The following is an 11,556-nucleotide window of genomic DNA, read 5'->3' as shown; positions in this document are numbered from 1 at the left end:
TCAAATGTATTAAGTTTTGATGAAATCCATGCTTTGCAAATCAAACAGTATTTTTCTTAGATTTGCTTAAAAGAAAAGACAATTTAAAGACTTAAATCTATTCCAGTATGAAATCTTAAATAATTGGAATTCATTTTTGTATATAACATATATTTAAAAAATAATTGAATCGCGTTAACAGTCCAAGCATTTTTCATCTTCGTATCATGAAATTGAAAGAGCGAGGGGGAGTTAAAAAAGGCAGCGACTAATTAAAAAGGTCTACTTGAAAGCAATTCTCATGCGTCCCGGTTCCGGCATTAACTCGGCCTTTAAGACATCTTATGTAAAAAGCAAAGGCGACTTACCGGCCGCAAAAAATTTAATTCGTATGATCTTAGCTTACAACTTCTTGGATTAATGTAAATTTGTGTTTTTGTTTTGAACAACTGTGTTTTAATTGAATATGTGTTTTAAATAACAGGAATAAATAAAAATACAAGTATAGAAATAATTATTTATTTTTCAATATAAAATCATGTCTTCAGGCCATTCGCGCTCAGTGAAGCTCTTCTATACTAACACTGATGGCAAAAGTAAAACAATGATTAAAACATATTTTATAAATAATTATTCTTGTAAACTCTGAATGCATCAAACAAAACGATTAACAGTTGGTTTCCGAGACCAAAATCTGTTTAAACATATCGTCATCCCTGTTTTAATTCTATATATATTATATAATATAAAAACAATTTCTGTTCGTTTGTCTCGCTAAAACTCGTAAACGGCTGAACGGATTTATCTTATCTTGGTCTTGAAATGTTTGTGGAGGTCTAGGGATGGTTTAAAAGGTCGGAAGAATTCCAATAATTGCCGGAAAACCTTAAAAACAGCCCTTTTCTTTTTCCCATGTTAACGTTTTGTAAATCAAATGTAGAGTCAATTTAAACTTTATTAAGTAATTGTGTTTTTTTAATTTCGCGCGTACGGATTCGCGGGCTACAGATAATCTTTGATGAAACAGGGATATCAATATGTTTTATACAAGGGTTACGGTCTTAGAAACCCACGGTGAGTCATTATTATAGCGCTACATAGGGCATTATTTTACATAAAAGTTTCACTACTTCTATATTTATATTTACATTCACACAACCAATTATATAAGCACAATAATCTACAAGCAACTATTCACATACAACATAAAGTATTTAATTTTTTTAAATTACAATTCATAATCTAAACACATCTTAACATTAATTTATACATAAACTATACAGTCTTCCAAATAGTGGTTGCTATATGGTCGTAGATAACATAATTAGTTTGAGCAAGAGAATTTTACATAATTGAAAATATTCAAATATCGAATTGGAAGTTTTTAAAACTCAATCACCGTTTCTGAGGTCAAAATCTCTGTATAAAACATCTTGTAATCCCTTTCATTAGTTTTGAAAAACCAAAGTAATGTGTTAAACGGGAATTTTGGATTCAGAAACCCATGGTAAATTCCGATTCCACTTGAAATTAACATTTAGCTTAAACGAAGCTAAAGCGTTGCTTATTAAAAATAATAAAAGTAGAGATTCTAACAACAATAATATTAGTTCAATTTATTCCTTGATTTTCATTCATTTGATATTTCAAATTTAATATAATATAATTAGAGAAATTAAGAAAATATTATACATTTGGGAATTACACAAACATCTTGGAAAATTAGTTATTATTGTCTTCGTAAGGAATATAAAATAAATTTTACAATACATAATACTTGGTTACAAATTATGACAAATGTTTATAATTTTAAATCCTTGATTTCTCTGATACATTTTACTATCGACTCAAACCAAATAATACAAGTATAATTTATAGGAAGGACTAGATTTATAGACATAGAATATTATAAAAATAAATGTTTACTGGCACTGATTTTAGAAAAAGTTCAATTTACACACAACTTTCGGGTCCTGGTAAATTTTCTGCCAACACATGTTCTCTTCTCCGTGGGATAGTTTTACCTTTATTTCTTTGTAAAGTTGAAGTTAAACTTCCTGAACTTAAGGAAGGTCCAGTTATACTTATAGTTGGATGGTTTTCAAATGTTGGACTCCCATTACCATTAGGACATACAAAATTAGGGCTACCTAATGTCGGACTATTAGTAGCTATGAAACTAGGCCTATAATTATTAGAAAATTCCATTGATAAATTTTGATTAATTACATCTTCTTGTCTATTACTTGTCACTAATTCGTTATTTGGTGTTAGCTGGAAATAAAATAAGGAATTAATATACAATTTGTTAATTATTACTTTGGTCTAATGAAGCCATTAACAACAAGGTTATTTACATTACCAATTATTAAATTTTGTTCTAGTCATTTTAGTAACATCCTATATAAAGAATATAAAATTGTATCATCACCAAATCGATAAGCACAATACCATTTAATCTACGGTACTGCCGCAGGAAGACACATGTTAAAATATTGTCATTTCTATCATATTCTTTGAAAAGACAGTGACAGCAATATGTCATGTACAATCCTGTACAAATACGAGTAATGAGTATGCATTACCTGTTTTTGTATTGTAGAATCAAGCATAGCTAAATCATCTGCTGAAAACACTGGCCCTGAATTTTCCCAATCACCTTCAAAAGAAAAGAAAACATTTTAATAAAAAAATTACTATAAGACGATAATTTCTATTAATATTACAAGAGTAATTCTAATTTTATTTATTCAGCTACATTATAACTTTGTATTAGAAGTGGCAATAAAGAAAATGTAATCATCTCAGCCAGTGCGCTAGAATAGCAAACAACATTGTATTAGGCGTTTGCTTTAAATTCCAGAGTACGAGAGAAAATTGATTTTGTTCCCACTGCTCGCTCTAATGAAATTGTTAGCAACAACTTTAAAAGCTGTTTTACAATTCGCTTTGCGGCGAAGGTTAGTGCTTTCTACCTTCGTGACTGAGGTCTTATGTGGAGTTTACTGATCTCAATTGATTTGTAGAACACGTGTGGATTTTGTTGTTCGATTGTCAACATTTTATGCTGACACGAATTCTTTGTATTAAGGAAAAGATAAGGAAGAAATATTTAAAATTTAAATTGCTTATGAAATGTTTGTTTTTAACTTACTTCGAACTTCCTTTATGGTAGGCCATTCATCAGCTTCTAGCACTTTTTGTGGCGACGACTGATTTTCAACATCTGTTAAAATCAAATTATTATTACGTATTCTTTTGTTTTTGGATTATTTTAGAAAAGAATTAAAAACAGAAGATATTTGTACACCTTTCGAAGTTGAAAACTTACCAGGAGCATTCAAAATATCTGGCTGCGGATCTGGTGTCTTGGCTTCTGATGGTTTTATAGTGTAAGCGACAACGTATCTTCGACCTCCATCACTCAGTTCCAGCATGTCTCCCGGAGGATGCTTATGTGGGGGGTGTGACCGACGTCGACGGGAACAAACGGCCCCCAACGCTATACTACCGATTGCAAGAGTCGCTCCCAAAGCTGCTGCGACTACGACACCCATGGTTATATTACCCATAGTACCTTTTCCATCTAAAAAAATATTTAAATTCTTATAATGATGACTGATACAGATGCATAAAGGAATACAATATGCATTAATAAATCAATAAAAATATATTTTACCTGTATGTTTAGCTGCGTCATTGAATGCAATATTTTCTAAAAGTGTTCGTTCCGATTCACCTTTCAAATTTTTGGCATAGATAAGAAGATTAAAAGTCGCTCCATCGTTATCAATTCCTGTAGATACATGTGTTACGTCTAACCAAAATGAAGCCAAACCATCTAAAACATAGGGTTTAATTTCATTATTTCAATTTTATAATACTGATCTTCTTGTTTAATCTGTATCTTAGTTGAAATCGTTGTCTAGAATTTTTATCGTCCTTACCCGACTCTGCGACAGATTCAGTATATCGAGTCTTCCCAGTAACAGGGTCTAATGCTTCCAATACAAAGGACTGCGGCAGACCACCGTCGTAGCCTGCCACGCAGTACACCTGCAGAAGATTGCTGTCTCCTTCCGTGCTGTTACTGGTTTTTAAAGAGCAGTTGCGCGGTGGAGACGGTCGCGCTAAAATAAAATCCTAGCTTAACTTTGACTAAGTAGTTAAATTAAAAAAGCATGACGAATTCGTTGTCTGATTTACACAAGTTTCAAAGTTTTGTTTCGGACCCTAAGATGTAATTCTTCTCAATATCGTTATCAAGGTCTAAGCCATGCAGAGGTATGGTTGATAATGTTTAAATAAGATTATGATAAACTATAAATTATATTTACTGAGGAATATTCAACGTGAATAAAATAAATTCGTAGCAAAAACAGAATTCAAACTATAAACAGCTTACTGGCAGGTACGATCTGGAACACGCAGGGCTCGAGTTGCCGACCGACGGAGTTGCTGCCGCGACAACTGAGCGTACCGTAGTCACGTTCGCTCTGCGGCTTGTAACTTAACTCGCTTGTGCTCCCATTTGTTATTCCTGTAGCGATAAAATACATAGATGTATTTTCTGTAACATCACTAATATTTCTAGAGACTTATGTTTCGACATTTGGTGTTGATATGGTTTAAAATACAAGAAATCTGGTCTGTAAAAAATTGATTACAAAAATTGCAAAATATCAAATTTCTTTTTTTAACTTGGTTCGCATCATAAATCAATTCATAGAAGGATGCTTTTTTATCAATAACTTTTTCAAACAGGTCCAATTCGAACTAAGCGGTGCCTACACTTATATATATACATTAGTCTAATAGTTATATTTAGTGTTGTTAATAGTTTATTACGTAGTAGCTTACCAAATTTAGCTGGTGCCACATCTAGGCTTTCTCCGCTATTATTAAACTGCCAGAAGAAGGTAACGTCGGGTGGGTTCGCTTTGACTGAGCAACGAACTCGGAGAGTTTCGTCCAACTGTGCGCCGAGCACTTGTGGTGACGAGAGAGTGCATACCGGGGCATCTATTGATAAAGACAATTTGTAAGAATTTAAACAGCCTACTCTTTTAAAATAGTTATGTTGCATGATTTAATCATAGTTATCATTTCAAGTTCAGGCGTTTCGACTTAAATGAGCAACTAATTCCGATAACCTTGTCCAAGGAGAAGGCACAGGATAGATTTAACTAGTAAATAAAATTATTTGAAAGAATGCAATCAAACTTAATTCTTAATAGAATTTTTTTTAATTAATCAATTGTTATTCTAGTGACATGATTTTTAAAGAAATGACATTATTTGTATACAAAAAGTACGTAGCAATCATACACATAAAGATATTAATTAGAAAGACGAGATAATGTTTGATGTTAATTTGTACCGAGACGCTATGAATCACGTTCCATTCCCTTTTCAAAAAGGTTTTTGAAATTATAAAGCAAAAGCGGGGGCGTAGATTCTGTTCGTTAAATCATAACAAGAAAGTTAGATGATATATTCATTTTATCGCTCGACTGTTCTTCGCTAGTAAGGCTAGTTTCATACGAGGGTAGCACAAAAGCACAGGTCTAAGTAGACAATGTAGTACTGCTATTGGTTGAACGCTCACTTACTGTTAAAAGGTGGCAGTCGTCATATCTGTAGTGGTACAAGTTTGTTTTTTTAAAGAGAGTGTGAGGTAAAATCATGTGCCAATACACGTGTAACTACAGCCAAAATGGACTGTAAAACTGTCCTGTTTTATGCCCAAACAATAACAGTAGTAACAGTTGAAGTACTATTATATTTTATCCTACTCTTCTACCCTCGTGTGAATTATGCATAAGTAGCACGCTGTGATTCATTTAGGTATCTACTTAGAAAACTTTGCTGTGCAGTTTCGCTTTTATTAAAATTTAAATATTACGAGGGTTACGTTTACACCAATATAATATGCATGTTATGCAGGTGTATTGAATTATTAATATTTTTGGTCGAAGACAGAGTAGCAGTTTATATAAGCTAGGATTATAAGTACAAAAATAACGAGATTAACCGTGGGTTTCAGAGAACAAAATCCCCGTTTAAAACATATTCTTATAACTGTTTTTATGAAAAATAAAAGACTCGGATCACGATATGTTTTATACAGAAACTTTAGTCTTAGGAACCCACGGTAAGATTTATATGGGAACAATAAACGATAAACTCTACTTTTAACGAATATGTTCACAGTAATGGCATAAATAAATTCAGTAGGTATGTGAAAAGAAATTCAATAGGAGGTAAATTTGTCGTCAATTGGCTCGTCACAGAAACGCGGTGGATATAAATTTCGGGGACGCTCTCGTCGATCATGATTGATGTAAGTTTACACTCACAATACTGAATCATTGTCACGGTATTTTCTAACCGTGCGATACGTTTGTTATAACATTGATTATTATTGGCATAAAACGAATCCCCGTAGATGAAAGCAATTTATATTTTTATAATAAACTACATTTCTATAATTATGATCGATACGTTTTCGATGAACGCTAACTTTCTTTCGGTCTGAGTTGTATGATTTATTATGTTTACAAACATAGCATTGACGGTGTAGATTTATCAAAATACAAAAGAAACATAACACTCTGTATATGTTATGATGTTTCGCGAATGCGTTTTTTTAACTGAATCGTAAAATACTGCCGTAAATGCTTAAATCCTTCCAGTATTCTACTAGTATTTAATATTGGAATTAATCTTTATGGCGGCTTGTGGTTAGTTACGAGTACAAATGGAAAGAGTACACTTGAATATCCTGTCGACACTCATAGACATTGTTAGTTAGAATCCTTTGGCGCGATTGGCGCGTTTTCATTAACAATGCAAGTGTCAGAATGATTAGTGAGGGGACATAAATGTCATTTTAGTCAGGCTAGTGATGCGACAGTACACCGGCACAGTATCGGATTTTCTTCCTAATAATACATACAATTGTATTCTCGGGCTCTCGTTCAAAATTACGAGCCTTCATAAAGTTTATATAGGTCTATACTAACCTTACTTCAAAGGATCATTTCTATAGTAAGTTCTTCACGAGACCTTATCCCTTTCACGTATGGACTGGCGTTAGTGTATTTATAAAAAAATATTACTGACACTGTATACTTAGATGTGTAGTCTGGCTGGCAGTTTCACCGAGCGCGTTGGTCGCACGGCACGAGTAGTCTCCGCCGTGGTCTCGGCTCACCTTCTGTAGTGCCAGAGACTTCGTGCTCACTATGACGCCCGCTATCACGTTGTGTAATACTGCTTTATCCTGATGAAATACGTTGGGATTTATAAACATTCAAACAGATAACACATTGACATAAAACATGTTGTGTATATTTGTATAATATCAATTAGTTTATTTCAAGTTGTAATTTAACGGTTATTAGAAAGTCTAGTAGCTTAGTCTTCCAGCAGTAAGTTCTCACTGATGAAACATTCATGTGAAACATAGAGGTGTAATAAATTCTTTATTTAAATATTTTCTGAAGTGCATTTGTTATTCCTTCAATTGTTTCTTTTGTCTTTATTCAATTAAGTGCATATTTAATTCAGTTTTAAGGATAAAATTTTGTAAAACATAAATCTTATTCCGTAATTTATTTAACGATATTTTGTTATTAAGTTGTATAAATAGTGAACGTAGTTAAAAATAAATTAGATATTACTAACATTATGATACCACGTGATACGATGTTCCCTCGGGTTGGCGCGCACTGAACACTCGAAGTACACGTCGTCGCCCTCTTTGATGTCGTGCGGGTTCAGTGTGCTGCCCAGTGATAATGATACCACGGGTGGGTCTGTGACAATGTTGCGAAAATTATGTACAGAAATGACACGGAATTTACTCATGGAGTAACAATATATATAGGAAAGAGCGATAAAAATATCAAATTTTTACAAAGAATCTATGGTCTAAAAGAATTTTACTTATCAATATTTAAAATATTTTAATTTAATTTAGGTAAAATTTCACTGATCGTTCGATTGATCTGAAGATCAAAATAGCAAGAGTAAGGCATAGTCTATCATTTAGAGTGCAATGTGATGTAATTTAATTAAAATAATATTCGGATTGATGTCAAGGATTTAAAATAGATTTCGTCCGATTAACAATTCGTACTATTCTATAGAAACTTATTTTACTTTTGAAGCTATGTTATAAGCCTTGCGTGGATTTGATTCTTGGTACGTTGTACAAAGTGTCTGCTATTCCACTGGGGTAAATGATTTGAAATGGTCTGTTCGGTGTCTGGTTAAACACTCAGGTAAAGCGGTTATCTGCGGCGGAAAGCACGTGTTGACACTTTATTGGCCATTAAAGACCTATAACGATGTCGGACCGCTAGAGGGGGAAACGTTCATCCCCCGAAATAAACATTTACGACGGTTCGCGTTTAAATTGTTGCCGAAACGATTCGCGCACCGAGCGAGGTTATTCTCAACGCTTTAAATGCGTTACGGTTCGTTGATCAGAAGTAAATAGAATTTATTTATTTTCCAAAAATTAATTTCCCTTGTTGTTATAGAAAGGTTCTTTTAGTCGTCTCTGAATACAATCGTTTCTCGAATAAGGCACTTAGAATTATTATAATAATCATCTTTAATAGCTGCGAGAATAAATATATTTGCATCAAATTTTCTTCTTAGAAGGTAAATTGATTATAATAAATTATTTAAATATATTTGCCAATGAATAAACAAATTAATATTATTATCGGGAGTGTCGGTGGCTCAGGGGTCAAGCACTTGACTTGCAATCTGCAGGTCCAGGGTTTGAAACCCGCCATGTTGGTATATGTGTTTTTCGATTTCCGATTTACATATGTCCATTTATCCGACGTTCTTGCGGTGAAGAAAAACATCGTGATCCAACCTGCACATATCTGAGAAGAAATTCAACGATATGTGTGAAGTCAACCAACTATGGACTAGTCACCCCTAACTTAGGGTAGGTTCCGAGCACCTCGGTGGGGACGTATAGTCAGCTGATGATGTTGATTATTGGCCAACGTGGTCGTCAAGTTGTTAGAAATAATGCTTATTTTTTAATTTTTATTACTTCTTGTCAGCGAATGTTAGAGAAAGATATGGAAATGAGTAAACCTAATTTAATTAATGTTAAAGCAATATGAAATCCAGCAGAAAGCGGTGAGCTGTGGGAAACAGTCGACGGCTGTAGTTTGAATTAGTTTTTAGGAAGTCCAACGGACGTTAACTGTTGGCATAAAGAGAATGCAACATAAGTAAAAAGATTTTAATTACATTTCACGTTTCTCTTGTTGGCTTATACGAGGTTTTAATAAAGTTTCGCTGGACGTCCCTTTGAATATGTTTCAAATTTGTTTGTTCTAAAAGGAGTAACATATGAAATGGGTTACTGTTAAACTTTCAAGGCCCTGTCTGTTATTTAGTTAAACATTTTGATTTGAAATGTTTGTGAAAGTTTAATATTTTACATGATATTAAATAAAATATTAAAAAAGAATAATTTATTATACTAAAATATATTATTAAACGGAGTCCCCTTTAGGCAAGGTCCCGAAGATGCTGGCAGCGTTCTCCGTTTGGATAGCATTGTCCGAGGTAGCTGCCAGCTCTTCGGTCCCCTGTGATGTCGATTAACTTTTTTGATATGTCATTAAAAAGCCTTAAAGCGCTAGGACCCGAACCAAGGGTCTCGACGCCGAATCGGACAAGATCATATTCGGAGCCTAGACCCAAATATTTACATTTTACATGAAATGTCTTGATGAATGAAACACTAAAATCATTTTGTCTTTACACGCGTAATTAGTTGAATTCTGGAAGGACGAGGGTGAATATTAAGGTAAATGTGCATAGTTTTGAAATACCAACAAGAATGTTAGTGAAATTTTGACCTGTATTAATTATGAAGCCAGTTAGAAACAAATTAAGAGAAATTTAAAAATTATTCTCTGTATATTTTATTAAAATTATATTTAAATACCTAATTTTATTCATTACCTGCTGCATTTCGATTCATTTAAAATTAATTGCTATAAATCTATACTAAGGGGCTGCATAAGTATTTAATAAAAAAAATTTCTTTATTGACCAAGTAAATATTTTTCACAAAATTTTGGGGTCTGTTTTCGGAACTAGTGTTTCAGGAGACAGCCCTTTATTTTATCTATTGCCTAAAGTTATAAATAGTTTCTTAACACATTTTATGTGTATTGAAAGAGTAGATGTAGTAACGAAGTTCGACACTACGAAGCTCATTAGTTTTAATTGTAATATAAGCGTTATACAGTCGTGCGATGAGTATTAATAATGTATTGTCTAAAAGATAAGTAACATTTTTAAATGTATTAATAAATTAGAGTATACAAGTTGAAATATAAAGTCATAAGGGAGCAAAACATAATCCTTATAATCAAATCCCCATGCGAATGTCTTCAAGTAGTCGTGCTCGTAGCGACAAGAGACCGTTGCTACGCCGGAAGTGCTAAGTACTAACGATAATTAAGCTTAACGCCGCTAAAGATGTGCAAACTGGTTAAGCTGAGCTCCTTTATTGCTTATTTTGTAACAATATTCCTTCAAACAATTCTTGAAAGTGTAATACTCGAAGCGTTTGAATATTTTAGATATTTGAATTAAGTTAAAGTTGAAATTAAGTTCATATTTGAGGGAAATTTATAATTTAAATAAATAAATGTAAAGAAACTTTAGAAATACTTTGAGTGAATTTGACAATCGATACACAATTGCTTCAAAAACAAAACTCTAATATTAGTAAATTATTGTTTTTTTTAAAAAAAACGTAGTCTTGTTAACCAGTAAAATATCTGGTTTAATTAAAATCTCTTAGCTTCATGTTTAATATTTCTCGTACATATGTTGGATTTAGAAACTTTTAAATAATTATAACTTACATACAACATCCAATTTAAACGCATCATCAATACTTTTTCCAGGCATGGCGCTATTGTCAGCTTGACATTTTAAATAGAGACCATCGTCTTCTGGCATCGGCATGAACTGTAGGTTACTGCTTACCCACGTCTCATTAGCAGCTTCTATCACCTGCAACAAACTGATGATTAAATACACTCTTAAAACAACGATAATATGGATAAAAGAATGGTTTTTATGAACACGTTTCCTTAATAAATGTGAGACACGAGGAATTTTAATTATTTATCTAAATGGATTTTAACAAAGATTTTGTATTCTTTGACATACATATATGTACTCGTAGGATATGGTCTGGAAAAACTCATAGGCTACTAATTACGTTATTGTATAATTCCACGTGGACGGAGTCGCGGGCAACAGCTAATAAGTTATATTTACCTTTCCCCTTTTAAATTTTCTATTGTTCTTGTACCAAGTTAGCTGAGCGGGAGGTCGACTTCCTTCAGACACACATAGGAGACTGACGTATTTCTCAGACGATAATGTTGTTGGTTTATTTAGAATATCAACCATAGTTGGTTTTACTAAAAAAATCAATAATTAATTTTAATTGCTAATAATACTAGTGTAAGCTTTGAGTCCTAAGATAGAAAGTAATATTACAATTTTTTT

General features: G+C 32.9%; 1 protein-coding gene across 1 annotated transcript in view; it reads right to left on the bottom strand.

The window, feature by feature from the left end:
• Positions 1-1,870: 1,870 nt before the first annotated feature.
• The window catches only part of LOC106119919 (neural cell adhesion molecule 1), a 34,416-nt gene continuing 24,730 nt past the window's right edge, over positions 1,871-11,556 (bottom strand). Inside the window, exons 6-17 of the mRNA XM_013315045.1 lie at positions 11,323-11,468; positions 10,902-11,052; positions 7,669-7,799; positions 7,105-7,264; positions 4,840-5,001; positions 4,385-4,519; positions 3,927-4,109; positions 3,659-3,820; positions 3,311-3,565; positions 3,134-3,205; positions 2,565-2,638; positions 1,871-2,253 (exon numbers count right to left, since the gene is read on the bottom strand). Coding sequence (XP_013170499.1) covers positions 1,933-2,253; positions 2,565-2,638; positions 3,134-3,205; positions 3,311-3,565; positions 3,659-3,820; positions 3,927-4,109; positions 4,385-4,519; positions 4,840-5,001; positions 7,105-7,264; positions 7,669-7,799; positions 10,902-11,052; positions 11,323-11,468 — 1,952 coding nt within the window. The 3' untranslated portion in view covers positions 1,871-1,932. The remainder of the gene's footprint in view (positions 2,254-2,564; positions 2,639-3,133; positions 3,206-3,310; positions 3,566-3,658; positions 3,821-3,926; positions 4,110-4,384; positions 4,520-4,839; positions 5,002-7,104; positions 7,265-7,668; positions 7,800-10,901; positions 11,053-11,322; positions 11,469-11,556) is intronic.

Source organism: Papilio xuthus, unplaced genomic scaffold (genome assembly GCF_000836235.2).
Source record: "Papilio xuthus unplaced genomic scaffold, Pxut_1.1 DF826961.1, whole genome shotgun sequence".
In the NCBI taxonomy this organism is placed as follows: domain Eukaryota; kingdom Metazoa; phylum Arthropoda; class Insecta; order Lepidoptera; family Papilionidae; genus Papilio; species Papilio xuthus.
Note: the sequence above shows the minus strand (reverse complement) of the source record. Positions and strands in the feature narration are given on the sequence as shown.